This window comes from Balaenoptera ricei, chromosome 2 (genome assembly GCF_028023285.1).
Source record: "Balaenoptera ricei isolate mBalRic1 chromosome 2, mBalRic1.hap2, whole genome shotgun sequence".
Lineage (NCBI taxonomy): Eukaryota > Metazoa > Chordata > Mammalia > Artiodactyla > Balaenopteridae > Balaenoptera > Balaenoptera ricei.
This window is the reverse complement of record NC_082640.1, coordinates 42678410-42703857: the sequence shown is the minus strand read 5'-3', so window position 1 is coordinate 42703857 and position 25448 is coordinate 42678410. Positions and strand designations below refer to the sequence as shown.

Here is a 25448-nt window from a genome sequence, read left to right as displayed (position 1 = left end):
TATAAGGGATGTGGTAATCCCGGTTTACACAATTCTGTTTTATGAACCTAGCCAGTGTATTTCGTAGCACAAGCAAGTATATTACAGCTATATTACATTGGCTCTCTCATTACTGATGTAGCACTGATGTTAGGTAACTCCTGTAAAACACTGAGAGAAACACTAACACACAATGGTATATTTATATATTTGGGGGAATCAGGATGTCAAATCAGAGTTGATGTGTCTTCCTTCCCTGCACAGAAAAAAAATGGCCAGTAAAGAGGTGGGGAACGTGAGAAGCAGAGAAAACCTTTTAACCATCAAAACTGATCTCAAATCCAGGGTAGAAATGTGTTATAGAATATACTCTTTCCTCCTGTCTACCTTCTTCTACTCCAGAGAATAACCAAAAGATGGCCTGAAGTTATCACGGGACTTGGTGTTTCTCCAAAACAGAAAATACACTCAATGCAGCCATCATTTGCTTTAAATTTTTGAGGTTTCTGGTAGAGAAAGTGTGGCACTTTACAGAATTGAGAGCATCGCAAATCACTTCAAAGAACTAGTTCTTGGTGACTGGTGTTCACCTGGCCTCAGCAAGCTCACCTCTGGTGGCAGGGGTTTACAGTTCACTGGCCCTTCCATGCAGGACAGTTCTGATGGGTGAAACATTGTTCTTTTCCTATGGAGTCAAGACTTCCGTCTATTACTGACCTTTGCCAAACAGTTTGTCCTGGGTTCCTCACCCCACCCCCACCCCTACCCCCATTCATGTTTCAAACTGGATCTCAGGAAAGTGTTGTCTTGGAACACTGAAGGTAAACACATGTGACATCCACTACACTCCCTAAATCCCGTGCCAATGACTGCTTCAAAAACCCTGAACCGAGACATATCAGGTAGATTTTTCATTGGACCTGACCATTATAACAAATACGGATTGTGTTTTACTGCTAAATTTACACTTTGAAGATCTGTGGCTACACTTCCCCATCCCACCCTCAATCCCCCATGTGGTCCACCGTGTTTTATTCTTGCCTACAAAGAGGGCGCCAGAGGTCACGGAAGACTTCCCGTGTTTCTTCTGGGTGAGAAGCAACGTCAAATGCCAGGATGGAAGATGGTGAGCTTGCGTTTCACCAGTGATCTGTGTAAGAGAGGAAAGTAACTCCTCCTCCCACACGAAGAAAAGCGCCTGGATGAAAGGAACTGTACAACGTGAGTTTGCTAAGTGCATCCTCTCGACAGCAAGTTAAACGGCTGTAAGAAGTTGTGCTTGCACTCCATTTCATCAGCCCCAATTTCCTGGAAACTCAAACACCAAGTCCTCTCAAAACACGGCTAAATGCTGGCAAATATTTGCAGATATCATTTCTGCAAATGAAACCCAAAGACAGTTATGTGCAAAGTTAGTTAACAGAATACCTGTCCCATTAAGTTTCTTTGACGAGATCAAAATCGGAATAAATATTATTCTTAAATTCACCACCTCATCATCATGGAAAACTTAGGACCCTTGGAGGGGGTAAAGTAGATTTCTACAGATATTGCTCAAATATTTGGTTTTCTATATCAGAGTATCTTCAATGCTATTGTGCCAATTTTCAAAGGGAAACTATGATAAGTAATACTTTAAATGCAAAAATATATGTATCCTGTACTTCAGTATTCATATGATGACTCAACTTCCCCGCCAAGTCAATTTGTCAGGTCCTTGGGCTCCGAGGAACTTTATGCAGGACATTGAGTGTTTCTCAAATTCATTTTGAAATGAATGAAAAAAGTCCTTGCACCTCACTTGCGGGAATACCCCTTACTTAGTTTGGAGGGCATGATCCCTCCTCCCTCGCCTTGGGCTGGGGACACCATTAGCCAAGCACACAGTTCTGGGACTCTAAGGGAGGACAGCTCAGGACACCCTCAAATCAGTCACCTGAGTTACAAACATACAGACAGCTGAAATGGGTGCTAGACTAGGGGTCACAAATTCAACTTCTCCTCCTGTGCTATCCAGGTGTCCTCTGGACAGTGACAGGAAGTGTAGGTGCAGTTAAGGTTCCTGGATGAGGTTCTTCCCACATTTCCTTTTCCCGTAGGTTGTTCACATTAGGACCTGTTCTCGAGTCTCAGGCAGTCGAAGAGCAATCAGGCCACCCCCAACAAGAGAAGTAGCAGCCAGAAGGATGGGGACCACTTTGGTGATCCCAACAAAAGAAGCAAAGATGGTGTTTCCCAAGATGGCGCCAAATTTGCATAATCCATTGAGGATGCCAAAGGCTGTTGCCCTGTAAAAGAAGAAGAAAGTAAATCATTCTGGGAGATGCAAACTAGACCTCCTTAGACATGTGGGACTAGGTTCTTTCTTTCCCTTGTTAAAGAAGTATGGTGAAGGTGTGGGAGGGAATTTTTTTTCCTAAATATAAAAGTAACACATTCTTATTTTAGAAATTTGGAAATATAGAACAACATAAAGATGCAAGAATATATAACTTCACCACTGAAAATAATCACCATTATTAACATTTTGGAGTATCTCCTTCCCCAACTTGAAAGAATGAAGAAGGATGAAGCAGAAAGTGTAATTGTTCCCCATTAATAACACTTCGACCCTCTTTTGGCAGAGACTGTTAGTTCTCCCTAAATAGCATTTCTCCAAATGTAAGACTACATTTCCCAGATTCCCTTGTTTCTGAGTCTGGCCATGTGACTAAGTTTAGGCCAATGGGATGTAAGTACTCCCAGCAGCTCCTGAGAAACTCCCTTAAGAGATGTCAAGAGTGGTCCTTTTGCTCTCTTCTTTTATCCTTTTTCCTCCCATCCTGCTTCCTGGAATATAAATGGTCTCATCTTGGACCATGGCTGAGGTCATGAAAGAGGAAGAAGAAGATAAAAAGAGCCTTTAGTGCCTATCTTCCTAAGTGTGCAGTTATTCGGGGTCTGTGTCACCCATGGTAGAACCTAATCTTAATTGTTATTAATCACACTTCCCAGTGATAACTACTGTTAACCATCAATCCTTTTCTGACTCCATCTACATACAGAGACAATATTCCCAGCACTAGTCCTCCTCAGATTAAGCAAAATATCTCTATTTCACACCACTAGTTTATGAATAATATGGTTATATTTTTGTACTTTAAATTCTTTTTACATTTTTTCTATAACTATACTACACTATACTTTTATCCATTTTCACCAGCCCCAATCCCAATCCTTTTGTTTTCTGAATTTTCTTAGATATTTTCACACGTGTATTTTTCCAAATAAACTTTAGAGTAATCTTTTCAAGTTCCCAGAGTGTGGAAAAGTCTCATGGAGCTTTGAATGGACTCTTTAAAAACTAAAGAATACTTGACATTTTTGTAAGATTAAACCTTCTTAGAATTCAGTAAGAATATCTTGACATATAGTTGAGTCTTCTTTTATATCTCTCAGTAAAGCTTTATGGTTTTCTTCACATAGGTGTTTCACCTTTCTCATCAAATTGATTCCTATGTATTTTATGATTTCTTCTATTATTAAATGGATTTCAATTTTAATTTTTTGATGTATTTTAAAATCTATAAATTATTAAATTAGTTTTATTATTGACCACCTTACCAAATTATTTTATTGTTTCTGGTAGTCTCTTTGTTTAATTCTCTTAGGTTTTCTGGATTTAAAATCACATACCATTGAAATAATGATAACTTTTCCTCCTCTTATTTTTTGTAAAACTTAGAAGTTCTTTGATTCACAGAAGAGGCTCCAAATTCACTATTCTGTGCTTTTCCATAGCTACCTCTATCCCAATACCTCTGTCATCAATCTTGGGAATATCATTAAGATGTGATGCAGAATTGCATTTACCTGCCTTCCACACCACTTCACATTCCTTTCTGGCCAAAGAGCCACTTACCTGTTGTCCTGAAAATTCCCCCTCCAAGAGGAGAAATAACTGCTAAGCAATGGCCTTGACCCTATGCCTTTAAACCAGGCCTCTTCCCATAGGGCATGCACAAAATAAAAAGAAACCCTGGGCATCCCTGCCCCATTCTCCACAAATACCCTAGACCTTCATGCCTCATACCCACCTTTATTTCTGCCCCACCCTTTGTTTGTCTAGTTCTGCACCTTTTCACTTCATTTCCCTTTGGCAGGCCTGTTCTCACCTCCCTTTGGATTGCACGATACATATGGTTTAGCCCTAGTTCTTATCTCCTGGACAAGGTTTGCCCTTATCCTTTGCATCTTGCCATCCACCCCACCCTATCCAGCCTTAGCCTTCCCATTTCCGGCCTATGCCAGCCCCCAGGCAGGAGAAACTCAACAACCTAAAAGACATTTGGTCCATGGAACACCAAGAAGACCAGGATGTGGCCATCATCAAAAAATCTACAAACAATAAATGCTGGAGTAGGTGTGGGGAAAAGGGAACCCTCTTGCACTGTTGGTGGGAATGTAAATTGATACAGCCACTATGGAGAACAGTATGGAGGTTCCTTTAAAAACTAAAAATAGAACTACCATATGACCCAGCAATCCCACTACTGGGCATATATCCTGAGAAAGCCATAATTTAAAAAGAGTCATGTACCACAATGTTCATTGCAGCTCTATTTACAATAGCCAGGACATGGAAGCAACCTAAGTGTCTATCGACAGATGAATGGATAAATAAGATGTGGCACATATATACAATGGAATATTCCTCAGCCATGAAAAGAAATGAAATTGAGTTATTTGTAGTGAGGTGGATGGACCTAGAGTCTGTCATACAGAGTGAAGTAAGTCAGAAAGAGAAAAACAAATACCGTATGCTAACACATATATATGGAATCTAAAAAAAAAAATGGTTCTGATGCACCTAAGGGCAGGACAGGAGTAAAGACACAGATGTAGAGAATGGACTTGAGGACACGGGGAGGGGGAATGGTAAGCTGGGATGAAGTGAGAGAGTGGCATGGACATATGTACACTGCAAAATGTAAAATAGCTAGTGGGAAGCAGTCGCATAGCACAGGGAGATCAGCTCGGTGCTTTGCGACCACCTAGAGGGGTGGGATAAGGAGGATGGGAGGGGGACGCAAGAGGGAGGGGATATGGGGATATACCTATGCATATAGCTGATTCACTTTGTTATACAGCAGAAACTAACACAACATTGTAAAGCAATTATACTCCAATAAAGATGTTAAAAAAAAAACAAAAAAACACCCTAAATGCAATGTGGTATATTGGGTTGGATCCTGAAACAGAAAAAAAAAAGGACATTAGTGGAAGAACTGGTGAAAACCAAATAAACTCAGAGTCTAATAATGTACCAATGTTAATCTCTTAGGTTTGACAAATGTACCATAGTTATGTAAGATGTTAATATTAGGGGAAGCTAGGTGAAGTGTATGCAGAAACATTCTGTACTATCTTTGGAACCTTTCTGTAAACTTAAAATTATTCCAAAATAAAATGTTTACTTAAAAAAATGGAAGAAAAAAAAAAGAAGGAGAAGACCAAGATGGCTGTGGTGGAGGATCTTGGGGCAGGTAGACTTCTGGCCAAAGAAGTCCAAGAAAGTCCCAGAGCGAAGCCCAGAGAGGAACTGACCTCTGGTTGGTGGGATACAGCTCCACCGTGATCACATCCAGAGCATTCCAGGCAGCAATGCTTGTCCCACAGAACAGGCACTGCCAGCCAATCATCGCCGACTCACTGTTGCCGAAAAATAGGAAGAAGCAGCAGACAGCCGAGATGAGCATGGAACCACCTGCAGAGGGAGATCAGGGCAGAAAGAAACATGAAGCCCGTGGCAGACAACACCTGAAAAACCAGATTCATCTCTACACAAAGAAAGATGTGGACCCCGTATATCGCACTCCAGCCATGGGATTGGAGACTTCTATGTGGGTGACATCACCAGAATTAGCCTCCAGGAAGGATTTCGAAAACCTCACCGTGTGGTGCTGTCCAGCCCAGAATAACTGAGAACAAGGCAGAGGGTGTGAGTATTAGTAGAGAATTTATTATGCTCCAGACATTGTTCTAAGGTGCCTGAGATACATCAGTATCAAAAGACTCTACTCTCATGGAGCTCACGTTCCACTGAGAACACAGCTACAAACGGGCAACAGAAGAACACCTGATCAAGGGCCATGCTGCTTATTTTCATGTGTGCCCATCTCCACCCCAGATATCTGAGCTGCCCTTCTCAGCTCTGCTCTGTGCCCCGGGAAGCTAACCCCCATGGACTGCATACCTGGGTGTTCCTTGTTAGTTGTGAGGAGAAAGGGCTTGGAATACTTCTTCCTAATTCCCATCCTGCTTTATAAGCCCTTTATTGGCAAATGCTGCTTCCCCCCCCCAGGACGACAGTTCCTCCCGGACACCTCCTGCTCCTTGGTTCCAGCTCTCCCTGGGCTCGGTTACTGCTGTTTTCTCCCTTTGTCCCTGCAGCCCTGGAGGTAGAGCCTGCTGCCCACTTTTGCTAGTATCTGGGTGTCTCATCTGCCTCATTTGTTCCCATAACCCTGCCCACACCTCTAAAACCTGCCTCATCATATAGTCTCTTCCCTAGAACTCTCTGGGGTAAATTCCTTTTCCCACCAGGACCCTGGGTGATACAGCTAATGATAAGAGATCCCATTGAAAGAAGGTTATGTCAAATCCTACTGAAATCCAATACGTCCAGCCCAGAAGAGCTTGGGAAGCCTGGAGTGAGTGCAAGGCACAGATCAAGAGTATGTCTGGAAATGCGGTGGGACTAGTTAGCAGAAAGGAAGGAAGAAAGCAGGTCCCAAACAACCAGCTAGGAAACAGGGCAAGAGTCCCACCCAGGCATCAGAACCCTGGAGGAGGGAGGGCTTCAGGTTGCCAAGAAACCGGAAGGCTGGTCTGGCCTCACCCACAAGTGCCTCCCTGGGGGGCCTCTACCTGGAATCTCACCCTCAGACCTGGAGCTGCCGAGACTGGTGCCAAACCCTGCTGAAGACCTGGGGAATGGTAACTGTCTGCTTTATTTCTATTGATTCTGAGAAGGGCTAGGGCTGTGACTGGGTAGCCTGGTAGCCTCTTTCCAACAGCAAGGAGAGAACTAGAATGGGAGGAGACTGGCATCTACTGGACCACAGGTGCCCCGAGAACTGTATCATCGACATGCACGCATCCCTCAAAGTGGCCAGCCATGGGGCTTGGCGTACAATGTTTGTTGAATACAAAATATTATCATCAAATAAATTCAGTGATAGGGAACTGACCCCTCAACTATGTTAGGTCTTCCCACTCTAGGTCCCTCTGGTGCCCAGTTCTTCCACTCTCATCATTAGTTCTTATTCCCCTTGTGATGGAGAAGCCTGAGGTCAAATCCCAGCTCCCCCTGTGTGACCTTAAGTGAGTCACTTAACCTCCCTGGGCTGTCTCACTTTCCCCATCACAGGGTTATGGTGAAGGCTAAATATGCTAATATTTACAAAACGCTTGGAAAAACACCTGACCTATAATAAGCACTTCCCAAGTGATAGTTAAATGAAATTTCTAGTTTACATCTGTCTCTCCCAATAGATCATTTTTTCCTTCAGCACAAGGATGCTGTCTGTCTCAATTATTGCTGTATTCCCATTGCCAACCACACAGCCCGGCAGAGAATTGTGCTGCATAAATTAATGTTTACTGAATGAATAAATGAAGAGTGACCGGCTCATCAGGAAAACTTTCTTCTCTGCTGTTAACAAGGCACAGCTTCTGCCCAGGAAAGGGCACAGCAGCAGAGAAAGCAGGATAAACGATTCTCCAGCAGATGCGATAGGGGATTTGTCTAAGGGTCATGGGAGAGGCAGCTTTAAAAACAGGTCACCCACATCCCATCATGACATTTATTGAGCACCTAGTATTTACTGGGCCCTGAGAATATCGCAGTTGATGCACTGTGTGCCAGACCTTTTACTAAAGATACAAAGGGGGCACTGTCCGAGCTTTTAACAATCTGGCTCAGAAACAAAATACAGGCATTAATAAAAAAGCAAGATATAAAGAATAATAAATATTAGTTCCAGATATCCAGTTTGGGGGGGATGGCTCTATTTAGCATTAGAGAAATCAATTTTTATCTGGGATACATTCATGATGACAAGAAGGGCTTCAATGGCAAAGAAGACGATGTCCACTCTCCCCCTGCCCTGCCTGCTCCCTGCGCCCAGCCCTCCCTCTGTCCCTGGTCTACGGGGGCAGTCCATTCTTCTTCACAGATGCACCCACCCCACCCTTCATCAACCCTCACCTCCCAAGAACTTACTCAGCTACTCCAGGACCTGAACACAGAACTCACTGTTCAACCCTGGGACTTAAAAGACCAGAGACAGAAATTTACTTTCTGGTATGAAGGTTGCTCTTTTCTCCTCCAAAATTGTTGTGTTTCTTTTCCCATAAAAACAGGCTTGTCAGAGCTGCTGTAAGTGATTTAGTTCAAGTGCCAAGTAAAAATGTTTGGGTTCGGTCACCTGCTTTTCTTCTCTACGTTGATTAGACAGGTTGGAGAGACTGCTCCAAACACACTATTTGTCTAGCTCATTACATATTAATATTTCCAAAGTAAAAAAAAAAAAAGGCCAGTGACAGAATGGCAGAAGTGTCACACATCTACTCTCACGCTCTTTGTCTCACTGGAGCAAACGGAGGTATTATTTTAACCATCGTGCTTCCAACTTATCTAGGAAAGGGGTCATCTTCGCTGGCTCAGGTCAGTCCCACAGCATTACTAAGTGGCAACTCAGTGGCAGGCACCGTGCTGGGCACAAGTGTCACAGAAGTTAACAAGCCACCGTCTTCCGTCATCAGGTTTCAGGTCTAACCAGGGCATTGCCGCTAACAGGGGACACAGCTCAATCTGCCATGCCTGAGAGGTGACCGTCCTCACCACAAGATTAAAAAGCAGAAATCACAGGCATGTCTTGGGCTCACCATTCTAAATATTCATGCTACTACTTATTGACAAAATGATTATGTGATTTATCTTGTTTCCTTTGAGCTTTGCTGCTAGGATCTTGGAATTAATTTTTACTGATCAGCTATATCCCTGGGGCAGAACTCATGGCATGTTTATTAGCATACTGTCTGCTTCCCCTTTCTTGGCCTTGACTCATATTCTAATGGGTGTACATTTTCCCTGGCCCTGGGTGTATATATTTTGTTTCTTGTTCACTATGCCTGGCATGCGATTCAGTAAAAAACTGCTGAATGAAGCAAGGCAGACATGAGAACCTGCAATGCACCAAGCGCTATGAGATGCTTTGGGTACATTATGCTCAATCTTCACAAACCCCTACCAGCTCATTATAGGTCTCCTTATCTATAAGATAAGTCCCAGAGACGTAAAGGAACGTGTCCCAAGTCAAACAGCCTTTAGGTGATAGGATTCCAACGTGAGCCTATCCAACTCCAAAGCCCAAGATGTTATCACTATTAAATAATAATAAGTAATAGGATTTATTTTAAATCATCAAATGAAACCAATGCTCATTTAAGAGCATTTTACAGAGTAGGTACAGTGGATGTATTTAATATCCTATTGAAATGCTAATAAAATAAGTAACTGTCACAGAATTGCTGAGTCAGGAAATGAAGACGTGTCCCTGTCATGGACCAGACCTCCACGGGGCCCTGGAGTTTTGCAGATGTGCCTCCTCGGTTCTACACCAGCAGATTCCATCTTACCTGTGTGGTTTCCTGTGTGAGATTTCTTTAAGAAAAATTCCACTGCTTTCATACACTTTAAGCCACTGCCTTCATACACTTTAAGCCACTGCCTTAGCCCCCTAGAGCACGAATGCGGCGTCCCTAACAACTCACCGATCATCTTGAGCCTTCCGACTCTATCCATGAGAAGGGCAGATATGATGTTCCCCGGCAAGACAGACAGACTGCCAAGGAAGCTGACGAGGTAAATCAGGAAGTCGTTGTCTTGCTCTAAGTCCATGTGGCAGCCCTCCTTCTGCTCCAGAAAGGTGACGTTGATAAAATGACAGTTGATGAACTTATGCTGGTAGAGGTCTGCAGAGAGAAGGAAACGTTTGGTTCACATGAAATGGAGGGAGGCTGGGGAGATTTGGGGCAGAAGCAGGGATAAAGTTATGTCCCTTCCTTGGGCAGGTGGCACCGCCCCCTGGCCAGCAGACAGTCTCAAAATCCAGGTGACGCATGGCCAGGTATGGATGAAGTGGGAAACCTTTTAAAATGTAACGACCTGTTCAAGTTCCTATAAGCAAGGGGAAATGAACATTCACTGAGGGACATGTTTCAGTACAGCATCTTTCAAGCCAGATAATAGTTCTGTTTGTATCAACAAGATGACATTGAGGGCCACCGTACCTGGGCTACTCCTCTGAGGCTACCCAGTGTATACGAGGGAAATGACCAGAGAATTGGGTCCAGATTGAGCCAATCACTCCAAAGCCCATGCAGAAACCTGAACATGCTTCAGAATAAAAACCATTTGCTCCTTGGTTGTGGAGGAGGGAAAGAGATGACTAAGTAGAGTACAGTGGATTTTTAGAGAAATGCAAATCAAAACTACAATGAGGTATCACCTCACACCAGTCAGAATGGCCATCATCAAAAAATCTACAAACAATAAATGCTGGAGAGGGTGTGGAGAAAAGGGAACCCTTTTGCACTGTTGGTGGGAAGGTAAATTGATACAGCCACTATGGAGAACAGTATGGAGGTTCCTTAAAAAACTAAAAATAGAATTACCATATGATCCAGCAATCCCACTACTGGGCATATACCCAGAGAAAACCATAATTCAAAAAGAGTCATGTACCACAATGTTCATTGCAGCTCTGTTTACAATAGCCAGGACATGGAAGCAACCTAAGTGTCCATCAACAGACGAATGGATAAAGAAGATGTGGCACATATATACAATGGAATATTCCTCAGCCATAAAAAGGAACGAAATTGGGTCATTTGTAGAGATGTGGATGGACCTAGAGTCTGTCATACAGAGTGAAGTAAGCCATAAAGAGAAAAACAAATATCGTATGTTAACACATATATGTGGAATCTAAAAATTGGTGCAGATGAACTTATTTGTAGGGCAGGAATAGAGACGTAGATGTAGAGGACAGACATGTGGACACAGGGGGGAAGGGGAGGGTGGGACGAATTGGGAGATTGGGTTTGACGTAAATACACTACCATGTGTAAAATAGATAGCTAGTGGGAACCTGCTGTATGGCACAGGGAGCTCAGCTCAGTGCTCTGTGATGACCTAGATGGGGGGAAAGGTAGGGAGGGAGGTCCAAGAGGGAGGGGATATAGGTATGCATATAGCTGATTCACTTCATTGTACAGTAGAAACTAACACAACATTGTAAAGCAATTTTACTCAAATAAAATAAAATAAAATAAAAAGTGTATGCAAGCAAAGAGGCATCAATGAAACTTGAAAGAAGAAAATAAATGATATGCCAAAGAGTAAATGTATAGATCTCACTAATATTTTTTTAAAAGTTCAGGCTAAACATAAATTAGGAAGATAAATCCCATAATTGACTATTTAAAGACCAAGGGATATTTAGAGACCAAATATTGAATCTTTTGAGGCTGACATCATGCAGGAAAAAGATGTTCTTGCATAAACTGTGCCTTGGTGCCAATGCCAGGGAGAAAGCATTGATCTGGACATAATGCAAGTATCTCAGTGGAAAACTCACAGACTTCAGAGCTAAACAAATTAAGAAATGAATCAAAGTTCCTCCAACTTGCTAGCTGTGGCCTTGGACAAATTGCTTAAGCCCCTGTTTCCTTAGTTGTAAGGTGGGGATGATAGTGCATTTCTTACTTGAGGCAATATTGGTGAAGTCCCTGGTAAAACTCAATTAGTTTCCTTATAACCCAGCTCCGCTTGGTATTAATTTATAATAAGAGCAGTAAAAATAATGAGGAGTGAGAGAGTGGTGGAATTTTGTGATTTTTTTTTAATCATGGAAATCTGAAATGGTGTAATTTTAAAATATTCTTATCATCTCACTTCACGCACGAAGCTTGAAAAGATGCAGTTTTCCCTTTTCATTTATTATTGTGAGAACATATGTCTTGAATTTGGTTTCAAATTATGCCAGGTCTTCAAGAATGCACTCCAGGTATAAAATGCAGCCCTCCTGGAATGCTGTTTTTTCCTTTTTTTTTTTTTTTAAATCTGGGTCATACTTTGTTCCTACCAAAGATCCTTAGCATATAGCATCGGTCTCGTTGAGATCAGAACACTTGTCCAGTACTTTTGTTTCCATTTTACATGTGATCAAACTGAGACACAGATAAACTAAATGCCTTGGTAAAGGCTGTGCAACTTCTTTGTTGCACAAAGAAGCCCCAACGTGGGGCTGGAACCCATTTCTCCACATGAAGACACAGCATGCATATCTGTGAATACTTTACTACTCCTAAAGCTTATGACTGAGCAGTTTGATTCTAGACAACAAGCCCACCCTGTTTGTGCCCTTACCTGTGTTATAAAAGATGGTCGATTCAATGGTGCAGTTTTTGAAATAGGTATCAGTCGATGTAACGTCTTCAAAATAGCACTCGTCAAATAAAGTGTCCTCAAAGAGTACATGTTTAAAGTACATCTTTGTGAACCTGTGGGAAAAAATTAGCCCCTGAATGATTCATCCAGCAAAAAAAAAAAAAGGAGACTTGAGACTCAGATGGAAAACACAGAAAGGCAGAAAAAAGGAGAACTGCAAACCCAAAGGTGCTGGAACGTTATTTTCAACCCAGACTAGTTCCCCATTTCTTCACTGTGTGTTTATAAATGGGGAGGGGCCTCAGGACGGTGGAAGCTGATGTCTAGTCCAGGTACACAGCCTGTGGTTCCCATATGCAGGTTCATGGACCTCCTACATCAGAATCACAGAAATGTGAAATAGTGTGAAATGAAAATGTTAATAACATCTCACTTTAGGAGTTTTAAAAACATGAATATACCTCAGATGGTCTTAGAAGGTTTAAAGGCAGTAGATGTGTGAGGGCCTCAGAATGTTTGTTTTTAAAATTGAACCAAAAAAAGTGGGGAAATGGGCACTTTCATCCACATTGTTGGTAGAACATAATTGGTGCAGCCTCTTTGGAGAGCAGTTTTGCAAAATTTAAAATGTACAATCCCTTTGACATAGGAATACCACCTCTAAAAATTCATCGTACACATACTTGCTCATGCATTCAAAGAGACACATTCACTGATATTCATTGCAACATTGCTGATAACAGCAATGGATTCCTAGATAGATAGATAGATAGATAGATAGATAGATAGATAGATAATAGATAGATAGATAGATGATAGATAGATAGATGATAGATAGATACTGCACAATGGAATACCACATAGCCATTATAATTATTAGGTAGATCTATATGTCTTAATATGGAACCATCTTCAAGATATATTGTTAACTGAAAAAATTAAATACAATATGGTGTTTATTGCATGTGACCATTCATGTAAGAAAGGATATGGTACATATGCCTGTAAATGCATAGCATATACCTGGAGAGCGACGCAAGACACTGACAGATGTGGTTGGCCCTGAGGAGGTACAATGGGGGTTGGGCATGAGACAAACGTAATTTTTTCTTTATATCAAGTGTACATAATACTTTTTTACTTAAAAATAAAACAGTCAATAAGAGGTAAAACCCCTAGATGATTATGAGGTGCAGCCACATTTAGGAGCTGCTGCAAGACTCCAACTCCTACATAAACTTAAAAGAAAAGAACAATATTACATTTAAAAACATATACTGACATATATTAACATGATCCTCTATTGGTTATATTTACCAAGCTTGGTTAAACTTTTAAGCAAGAAACCTTCGACTATGTCTTCATTTGTGAAGAATTACAACCCGTTCATTCATCTGTCTATTCATTTATTTAGATATTCAGTCTTCAGCAAATACTTACATAGCTTTAGGTGTTATGAGTACAGAGAGGAAAGACATGGTCCCTGCCCTCAAATCTAATGGGAAAAAAATAAGCAAACAGACGACTACAGTTCAGTGGGAATCACAGTGACAAAGGTAGCACAGGGTGCTGAGGGTCATTGTTCCTCTTTACAGCCAACAGATCATTCAATCCATGACCACATGCAATGGGCAGTGCCCCTTACCCTTTATGCTCTATTGGGTTCTGCTGAGAACCCTAACCTAGAGCCACCTCTCATTAGCTTCTGCAAAAAGACCTCCCACCCAATAAGAAAGCCTGGGCCAGTGCTTCTCAAAGAGAAGTCCCCAGACCCCTTGCATCAGAATAAAATGGGAGGTTATTGTGAAAGATACAGTTTTCTACATTCCATCCTGGACCTCTTGAGCTATGATCACCAGAGGAAGATGCCAGATTATTATACTTTAGAAAATGTGAGAGTCACTGATCTAGGAAGCCAAATTGTTTTCAACAATTTTTCTTAGGGTTAAATTCGCTGCAGACTCTTAAACGGCAGCCTCCAAAAGTTATCACTGGACTCTTCATACTTCCATGGAAAAACTAATCAGTAAGCCTTTGTTACAGGAAGATGGCTCTGATGTCAAAGTTAATGTAATTTGTATGCTGAATGTATTTATTCAGGAAAGCTATTCCTGGAGACTGTCTCAGGTCTTTGCCCTTCTTAATATATCCTTCTCTTTAATACAGTAATAGGCTGGTGATGTGGCCTTCGGTGGTATTTTAATGTTCTACCAAAAGTGGGTGAGAAAGCAGAGCCATAAATCATAATAGGTCTGACACAGACAGACCTTAAAATGTATCTCCGAGTAAGTTATAAAAAGCCAAAATTATAAAAGAAGAGATAAAAGGAGAAAGGGCCAAGGCATATTTTATGAGTCTTTTATATAAATCATCTCCTCCAATCTCTAATTTATATACTAATCTGGTCCAAGATTCTTCATTCAGGAGATTTCAAAGGCTGAAAGAAAAGTTAACAAAAGTATCTTGTGGAACTTTTCCTTTAAGGAAGCAGAAGCTATTGGTGAAAGAAATAAGAGTGGACTTAGGACATGGTCATCTTATATCTCCAAACGGTTGAAATATTATTTCATGGAGAAGCAGATTTATAGGATGGGAAATACTGGTGCTAATGTCAACCAAACAGACTCTCTAAGGACATATGTTCTTGTGCCTCAGAATATAAGATTGATACCAAAGTTGAACAAGAACAGTATAAGGGAAATATACACCAATCTCATGTAGATGCAAAAATCCTAAATAGAACATTAGTAGTTCTATGGGTTTTAGCAAACGTATGATGAGATGTATCCATCGTTATGGTCTCATGCAGACTATTTTCACTGCCTTAAAAATCCTCTATGCTCTGCTTATTTATCCATTCCTCTCCCCTAACCTCTGACAGCCACTGATCTTCATAGTTTTGCCTTTTCCAGAATGTCATATAGTTGAAATTATACAGATGTAACAGATGTAACCTTTTTAGAGGGGCTTCTTTCACTTAGGAATGTGCTTTCACTTAGGTTCCTCAATGTCTTTTTATGACTTGATAGCTTACTTCTTTGGCACTGAATAATACTCCATGGTCAGTATGTACCACAGTTTATTTATCCATTCACCTACTCAAGGACATCTTGGATCATCACCGGATAATATGGTAGTTCTGGCAGAGGATATATGGGAAATCTCTGTGTCTTCCTCTCAATTTTGCTGTGAGCCTAAACTGTTCTAAAAATAGTCTTAACAACATAATAAGTTGAAACCCAATTTCAAATATTTGTACAAGTTTTTTGTAAAAAATAAAAAATAAAGGACATGTATGTTGCCTCCAGGTTTTGGCAATTATGAATAAAACTGCCATAAACATCTAAACAAGCAAACAAAAATATTAGTAGATCAAATTTGTCAATGTATTGATTGTCATTTAAAAAAATTCACACTGAATGATTAAGATATATCCAAGGAATCAAGTATGGTTGAATACTGAAAAAAAATATTATTTTAATATATCATATTAATAGGTCCAAGGAGAAAACAATATGATTATCGTAATAGATGCAGAAAAACGTTTGACAGATTCAATACACTTTCATGATAAAAACTCTCAGCATACTTAAAACAAAAAAGAATTTCCTTAACTTTATAAAGGAGGCCAATCAAAAACATACAGCAAATGTCATACTTAAAAGGAAGACACCAAAAATGCCCCCACTGAAGTCAGGATACCCATTAGCAAGGCTTCTATCCATCACCAAACCGGACGTCATAATCAGCACAATATTGTACATCAGCTACACCTCAATTAAAAATATTTAAAACCAAAGAAGCAAATAGCCTAAAAATAACAAAACTAGTTGAAACATTTATAGTATGAGAATTATACATTCACATCTATAACCTAGTATGATATTTACCTAAAATTTAAAGCACACAAAAGAATGCTGTGCAATGTTTACAGATACATAAATATATTGGAAAAGTATAAAAACACACATGAATGTAAAACACCAAATTTATGACCGTGGTGATCATCACTCCTCAGGAGGAAGAAGAATAGCATCAAGAAGGGCAACGGAGTGAGTGATGTTTAACCTATATTAAAATCTGAAGTCAATGTGGCATAGTTTATGATTTTACAAATCTAGGTGCTCTGAATAGGGTTGTTGGTGTTATTCTCTATTCTCCACATATTTGATATATTTCATGATGGAATAAAAAGGAAAAGAAAGGAGACAAAACAACTGTTATGGGCAGGTGATAGGCTGGTATAACAATAACAAGGGGAAACTGTTAGAACTAATAAAAGAGCTCGATTAGAGACAAAACAAACATCCCCAAATCAACAGGATTTCTATTGATCTGCAATAACCTGGATAAATGTCTGATGGAGGAACAGCAATCCCATTTTCAGTAGCCAATTAGTTGTGAAATATTCAGGAAGAAGCTCTATAAGAACTATGCAGGACCTAGATAAAATTACAAAATTTTGCTGAGATATTTTATTAACTCTGAAGGCTGATGGACATTACATATCAATATTATGACTTTCAGATGTGGAATCAGAGGCTTAAACAGGTTGGTCAGAGGTGGCTCAGCTATTTACTAACCCATCAAGGCTTGGAACCCAAGTCACTCAAGCCTTGGCTACTTCCTCAGACCTGAAGCCAGAAGGTACATTTAACACATTTCCCCACCCTTGCCAGCTTCGCAGAGATTTACTGTCCTGAAACACACCCACTGCAGATGAAGAAAATTCCTACTGATGCCCCACTAAAAAATGCTTTTAACAGTGTGGGTAGCATTTGTGATGTGTGAAATCAACTTTCTGTCTTCTAGATAGGCATTTGCTTTCTTTCTCTCTGCTCTCCCTGCTAAAAGTAATCTTCCCCCATGTGTGATAGTCAATAAAGTAAATAATTTTATTTAAATTTTTAATCAGCAAAGTGTGGATAAAGTCAAAGGGGGAATACTGGTACGAATGGGGACAATGTCCCATCCAAGCTAAAGAACTTGAAGAATTTAACTCTCCAAAGAGGCTCAAGGTTTCCAAAGGTGGCATGTTTTCTAGTTTATGACCAGCAGATGGCAGCATAACTCAAGAAAAGAAACCAGGTTCAATTCCTTAGATTGGTTTCAAAGGTTCCTAATCTTTTTCCAAGGAGAAAAACACGGTTTTTATTCAAACAAATTGCTGGGGTAAAAATTATGAGCTTCAAGTGACAGTGGTATCCCCTGGTTAAAAAACTGAATGACATATATATGACAAGTTAAAATGAACTCACTGCAACTTCTGAAGGAATTTATACTTTAATAATCACACAAAAACATTTGTATGCATTTGAAACACAGAAACTTGGTAGAACATCTGTGTGTGCAGAATATTTACATCCACTCCCAGACAATCATTGGCCTGCTTATGCATTTACAGACCCTTAACAATAACTCTATTGTTCCCTGGGGTCCTGGTTCCACAGATGAGACCACCGCCTTCCTCAAGCCTTAAGCTTTGGGAGGCTCGGATCTTTTAAAAGGACGGAGTGGAGCAGAAGTTCCCATTTTCTGGGTAGCTAAGTCTTAGAACTGCAAAACCTACTTTTAAAAATCATAACAGCTCTGGCATTGCAATTAACTTTTTAATCCAGAAAACACCATGTAAAACAGGGCCTTTGTGGGAATGGAGAGTTTCCCAGTGAGACGATATTTGTAGTTGTCAAGGGTATGGGATTGGAGTCCAAATGCATGAATTGGTGAGAGATATTTCTAATCTATTTACGTTAGCTGTGTGATTTGGGCAAGCAACTCAACCTCTCTAAGCTTGTTTCCCGACCTATAAAAGAGAAAGCACATTTCTTGCCTCCTGGAGTTTCTGTGAGGATTAAACGAGATAATCTCTGAAAGGCACTTAAGGAAGCACCTGGCACACAGAAGTGTCATTACCGTTGTTATTATTGCTAACACCACAATAGAGTATCACTGAACATTGGCAACTTCATAGATGAGGTCTCTTTTAGTGAATTCGTCTCTGCAGGGAATAACATCATATCATGGATGACATCTAGCCATCCATAATGTCCCTTAGTTTTCAACATTTCCGAAGCATTCTAATAAAGAAGGGCAACATTTCTTCCTTGGCAATGCCAACACAAGATCTCTGGGCTTATATTGAAGAGCCCTGATGGTGAGAAATCCTGGGGAGAATTGCCATCCACCAACCACTAGCCTTTGAGCTGCCATCCCTGGAGTGGCTACTCTCAGCAGATTCCAGGAACCGAAGTGTCCCCACCGAGAGCAGGTGCATACATGGGCACGTGAAGGTGGAGATGTTTGCGACTCTGCCTCGGCATTTTAAAACATCATCTGAAAATCTGAATTCATGTCCACGGATAGTCGGTCCTAACTTTCCTGCCCCAAAGGCCTTATATTTGTAGAAATAACATTCCCCTTTTCCTGTCACTTTCTTTCTCATCCTAAATAACAGTGAACATTTGCTAAGGTCTGGCCAGTAAGAACATATGGACTAGACTGCCCAAGCCAACTTCCTTGGACTTCACCCAGACATACACTTCTTTCTCACAGTCACGGGAATGGCCACTTAGACACACCAGGTGGGTGCGGGCTGGGGAAGTAGAACCGAGTCGGAGGAGAAAATTCATGGTGATAATTCTTGCACAGACACATTAACTTGGGGGCAGTTTATACCACTGACACTGGGCTGTGGTGTTTCTGGTGTATCATGCCCTCGCCTGACCCAGTGAACTTGCTAAGGATAATTCAAGAAAGGAAACAGCAGAGGTGAACATGCTCAGTTTAGTGGAACATGTGGCCTGGGGGAAACTGTCCTGCCCTGACCCATTTGGGGCCTTCAGAGGGCAACCTCAAAGAGGTGTTCTTAAAGCCCAACAGGCTGGACTATCCATCTCAGTGTCCCAGGAGTAGGAAGAGGAGGAGTCAAACAGATTGAGGGCAGGACTTTTGTAACAGTCCACTCATTTTTTCCCCAAAGCACAACAACATTCTTGATGACAATGGGCCATGCCAATTAATGCTTGGAGGTAATATTAGGTGAAAGAATAACATAAGAGAGTGTTATATTGGCCTCTGGATTTGCTTCTGAAGAAGCATCCAGGATCAAAGAAAAAGCTCAACAGCCAGGCAGTGAGTTGGTACAGGACCTCAGTGGTGAGAGCTCTGGGACCTCTCTCCAGGCAGGCATCATTGAGGGGCTCTCTGTGCATCACCATTAAAGATGCGAGGTCTCAGGAGAGATGATTTGGTTGACCCACCTTGGATGAATCAACCTTAGCCAGGATGACAGGGGACGGCACAGTACAGACAGAGCCACCAGGGGCACTGTCGAGTCTCTGGCAGCCATGGTAAGCTGTGATGCTCCACCAGCCTTGGAGGTCAAGCCTCGCCATATTGAATTCTTATCTTCCCAATGGCTCTCTCCCCAAGACAGTCCCCACACACAGTCCCCTTGATCTGAGGAAAGCCCATGGTCTCCCACTTACTTGTCATTCACAAGTTTCCCATGTTGGTGAATCTGATTTTCCATTGTGAAGTTGATTGTGACACCATAGACGTGCTCATCATGAAATACCTTCATTTTGGACTTGTATGCTTCATCTTGAAAATACCGGATCATATCAGGGAACCAAACTGTAAGTCCATAATAACTGTAATACAGAAGACAGAATAGTTGAGCAGCAACGCCATCAGAGACTGCATTCATGACTTGATGTAAATCAAGCCCATTTTAAATGTATCAGTATGGTTCATTAGAAATATCTAATAATATAACTCATCATATTAATAGATCTAAGGGAAAAATATCATGACTATATCCATAGATGCCAAAAAGGTATTAGATAAAAAACGACATTCATTCCCAATAAAAACAACAATAGATTAGGAATTCATGGATGCTTCCTTAGCATGTAAAAATATATAAATCTCAGCTCAAAAGGCAGGATCTTTCTTAATGAGGAAACACTGCAGTAATTACCACTAACATAAGAAACAAGACCAGGATACGCATTATCAGCACTACCATTTAACACTAAGTTGTAGGTCTTAGCTAACTCAGCTACTCATGAGAAAGAACATAGGAATATAAAGTTGCAAAGCAAGAGGTAAAACTATCTGGAGGGCAAAGAGCAGAAGCAAGAAGAACTACAATCCTACAACCTGTGGAACAAAAACCACATTCACAGAAAGATAGACAAGATGAAAAGGCAGAGGGCTATGTACCAAAAGAAGGAACAAGATAAAACCCCAGAAAAACAACTAAATGAAGTGGAGACAGGCAACCTTCCAGAAAAAGAATTCAGAATAATGATAGTGAAGATGATCCAGGACCTCGGAAAAAGAATGGAGGCAAAGATCGAGAAGATGCAAGAAATGTTTAACAAAGACTTAGAAGAATTAAAGAACAAACAAACAGAGATGAACAATGCAATAACTGAAATGAAAAATACACTAGAAGGAATCAATAGCAGAATAACTGAAGCATAAGGACGGATAAGTGACCTGGAAGACAGAAGGGTGGAATTCACTGCTGCGGAAGAGAATAAAGAAAAAAGAATGAGAAGAAATGAAGAAGGCCTAAGAGACCTCTGGGACAACATGAAACACAACAACATTCGCATTATAGGGGTCCCAGAAGGAGAAGAGAGAAAGAACGGACCCAAGAAAATATTTGAAGACATTATATTTGAAAACTTCCCTAACATGGAAAAAGAAATAGCCACCCAAGTCCAGGAAGTGCAGAGAGGCCCATACAGGATGAACCCAAGGAGAAACATGCCAAGACAAATAGTAATCAAACTGGCAAAAATTAAAGACAAAGAAAAATTATTGAAAGCAGCAAGGGAAAACTGACAAATAACATACAAGGGAACTCCCATAAGGTTAACAGCTGATTTCTCAGCAGAAACTCTACAAGCCAGAAGGGAGTGGCATGATATACTTAAAATGATGAAATGGAAGAAGTTACAACCAAGATTACTCTACACAGCAAGGATTTCATTCAGATTCAATGGAGAAATCAAAAGCTTTACAGAGAAGCAAAAGCTAAGAGAATTCAGCACCACCAAACCAGCCCTCTACAACAAATGCTAAAGGAACTTCTCTTACTGGGAAACAAAAGAGAAGAAAAGAACCTACAAAAACAAACCCAAAACAATTCAGAAAATGGTCATAGGAACATACATATTGATAATTACCTTAAATGTGAATGGATTAAATGCTCCAACCAAAAGACACAGGCTTGCTGAATGGATACAAAAACAAGACCCATTTATATGCTGTCTACAAGAGACCCACTTCAGATCTAGGGACACATACAGACTGAAAGTGAGGGGATGGAAAAAGATATTCCATGCAAATGGAAATCAAAAGAAAGCTGGAGTAGCAATACTCATATCAGGTAAAATAGACTTTAAAATAAAGAATGTTACAAGAGACAAGGAAGGACACTACATAATGATCAAGCGATCAATCCAAGAAGAAGATATAACAATTATAAGTATATATGTACCGAACATAGGAGCACCTCAATACATAAGGCAACTGCTAACAGCTATAAATGAGGAAATCGACAGTAACACAATAATAGTGGGGGACTTTAACACCTCACTTACACCAATGGACAGATCATCCAAAATTAAAATAAATAAGGAAACAGAAGCTTTAAATGACATTCCATCCAAAAACAGCAGATTTATAGGACATTCCATCCAAAAACAGCAGATTACACGTTCTTCTCAAATGCACATGGAACATTCTCCAGGATAGATCACATCATAGATCACAAATCAAGCCTCAGTAAATTAAGAAAATTGAAATCATACCAAGCATCTTTTCTGACCACAACGCTATGAGATTAGAAATCAGTTACAGGGAAAAAAACGTAAAAAACACAAACACATGGAGGCTAAACAATACGTTGCTAAATAACCAAGAGATCACTGAAGAAATCAAACAGGAAATCAAAACATACATAGAGATAAATGACAATGAAAACACGACGATCCAAAACCTATGGGATGCGAGAGGGCAGACAGCAGAAGCAAGAAGAACTACAATCCTGTAGCCTGTGGAACAAAAACCACATTCAAAGAAAGATAGACAAAATGAAAAGGGAAGGAAGATACACAAGATGAAGAGGGAAGTTTATAGCTATACAAGCCTACCTCAAGAAACAAGAAAAATCTCAAATAAACAATCTAACCTTACACCTAAAGGAACTAGAGAAAGAAGAACCAACAAAACCCAAAATTAGCAGAAGGAAAGAAATCATAAAGATCAGAGTGGAAATAAATGAAATAGAAACAAAGAAAACAATAGCAGAGATCAATAAAACTAAAAGCTGGTTCTTTGAGAAGGTAAACAAAATTGATAAACCATTAGCCAGACTCATCAAGAAAAAGAGGGAGAGGACTCAAATCAATAAAATTAGAAATGAAAAAGGAGAAGTTACAACAGATGCCGCAGAAATACAAAGCATCCTAAGAGACTACTACAAGCAACTCTATGCTAATAAAATGGGCAACCTGGAAGAAATGGACAAATTCTTAGAACAGTATAACCTTCCAAGACTGAAACAGGGAGAAATAGAAAATATGAGCAGACCAATCACAAGTAATGAAATTGAAACTGTGATTAAAAATCTTCCAACAAACAAAAGTCCGGGACCAGATGGCTTCACAGGGAATTCTATCAAACATTTAGACAAGAGCTAGCCCCCATCCTTCTCAAACTCTTCCAAAAAATTGCGGAGGAAGGAACACTCCAAAACTAATTCTATACAGCCACCATCACCCTGATACCAAAACCAGACAAAGATACTACAAAAAAAGAAAATTGCAGGCCAATATCACTGATGAATAGAGATGCAAAAATCCTCAACAAAATACTAGCAAGCAGAATCCAAAAACACATTAAAAGGATCATACACCATGATCAAGTGGGATTTATCCCAGGCATGCAAGGATTCTTCAATATACACAAATCAATCAATGTGATACACCATGTTAACAAACTGAAGAATAAAAACCATAAGATCATTTCAGTAGATGCAGAAAAAGCTTTTGACAAAATTCAACACCCATTTATGATAAAAACTCTCCAGAAAGTGGGCATAGAGGGAACTTACCTCAACATAATAAAGGTCATATACGACAAACCCACAGCAAACATCATTCTCAATGGTGAAAAACTGAAAGCATTTCCTCTAAGATCAGGAACAAGACAAGGATGTCCACTCTCACCACTATTATTCAACATAGGTTTGGAAGTCCTAGCCATGGCAATCAGAGAAGAAAAAGAAATAAAAGGAATCCAAATTGGAAAAGAAGAAGTAAAACTGTCACTGTTTGCAGATGACATGATACTATACACAGAGAATCCTAAAGAAGCCACCAGAAAGCTACTAGAGCTAATCAGTGAATTTGGTAAAGTTGCAGGATACAAAATTAATGCACAGAAATCTCTTGCATTCCTATACACTAATGATGAAAAATCTGAAAGAGAAATTAAGGAAACACTCCCATTTACCACTGCAACAAAAAGAATAAAATACCTAGGAATAAACCTACCTAAGGAGACAAAAGACCTGTATGCAGGAAACTATAAGACACTGATGAAAGAAATTAAAGATGATACCAACAGATGGAGAGATATACCATGTTCTTGGATTGGAAGAATCAATATTGTGGAAATGACTGTCCTAACCAAAGCAATCTACAGATTAAATGCAATCCCTATCAAATTACCAATGGCATTTTTTATGGAACTGGAACAAAAAATCTTAAAATTTGTATGGAGACACAAAAGACCCCAAATAGCCAAAGCAGTCTTGAGGGAAAAAAACGGAGCTGGAGGCATCAGACTCCCTGACTTCAGACTATACTACAAAGCTACAGTAATCAAGACAATATGGTACTGGCACAAAAACAGAAACATAGATCAACGGAACAAGATAGAAGGCCCAGAGATAAACCCACGCACATATGGTCCACTAATCTATGACAAAGGAGGCAAGGATATACAGTGGAGAAAAGACAGTCTCTTCAATAGTGGTGCTGGGAAAACTAGACAGCTACATGTAAAAGAATGAAATTAGAACACTCCCTAACACCATACACAAAAATAAACTCAAAATGGATTAGAGATCTAAATGTAAGACCGGACACTATAAAACTCTTAGAGGAAAACATAGGAGGAACACTCTTTGACATAAATCATAGCAAGATCTTTTTTGATCCACCTCCTAGAGTAATGGAAATAAAAACAAAAATAAACAAATGGGACCTAATGAAACTTCAAAGCTTTTGCACAGCAAAGGGAACCATAAACAAGACGAAAAGACAACCCTCAGAATGGGAGAAAATATTTGCAAATGAATCATCGGACTAAGGATCAATCTCCAAAATATATAAACAGCTCATGCAGCTCAATATTAAAAAAAACAAACAACCCAATCCAAAAATGGGAAGAAGACCTAGATAGACATTTCTCCAAAGAAGACATACAGATGACCAAAAAGCACATGAAAAGCTGCTCAACATCACTAATCATTAGAGAAATGCAAATCAAAACCACAATGAGATATCACCCTACACCAGTCAGAATGGTCATCATCAAAAATTTTACAAACAATAAATGCTGGAGAGGGTGTAGAGAAAAGGGAACCCTCTTGCACTGTTGGTGGGAATGTAAATTGATACAGCCACTATGGAGAACAGTATGGAGCTTCCTTAATGAACTAAAAATAGAACTACCATACGACCCAGCAATCCCACTCCTGGGCATATACCCTGAGAAAACCATAATTCAAAAGGACACATATACCCCAATGTTCATTGCAGCACCATTTACAATAGCCAGGACATGGAAACAACCTAAATGTCCATCGACAGATGAATGGATAAAGAAGATGTGGCACATATATACAATGGAATATTACTCAGCCATAAAAAGAAATGAAATTGAG

General features: G+C 40.1%; 1 protein-coding gene across 3 annotated transcripts in view; it reads right to left on the bottom strand.

The window, feature by feature from the left end:
• Positions 1 to 2083: 2083 nt before the first annotated feature.
• SV2B (synaptic vesicle glycoprotein 2B) overlaps positions 2084 to 25448 on the bottom strand; it is a 75038-nt gene continuing 51673 nt past the window's right edge. For 2 of the 3 annotated variants that reach the window (XM_059915397.1, XM_059915399.1), the window contains 5 exons: positions 19966 to 20130; positions 12458 to 12591; positions 9799 to 9999; positions 5566 to 5725; positions 2084 to 2267 (listed from right to left, as the gene is read on the bottom strand). In XM_059915397.1, the coding sequence (XP_059771380.1) occupies positions 2084 to 2267; positions 5566 to 5725; positions 9799 to 9999; positions 12458 to 12591; positions 19966 to 20130 (844 nt within the window). The remainder of the gene's footprint in view (positions 2268 to 5565; positions 5726 to 9798; positions 10000 to 12457; positions 12592 to 19965; positions 20131 to 25448) is intronic. The other variant, XM_059915398.1, reaches the window with a different exon arrangement.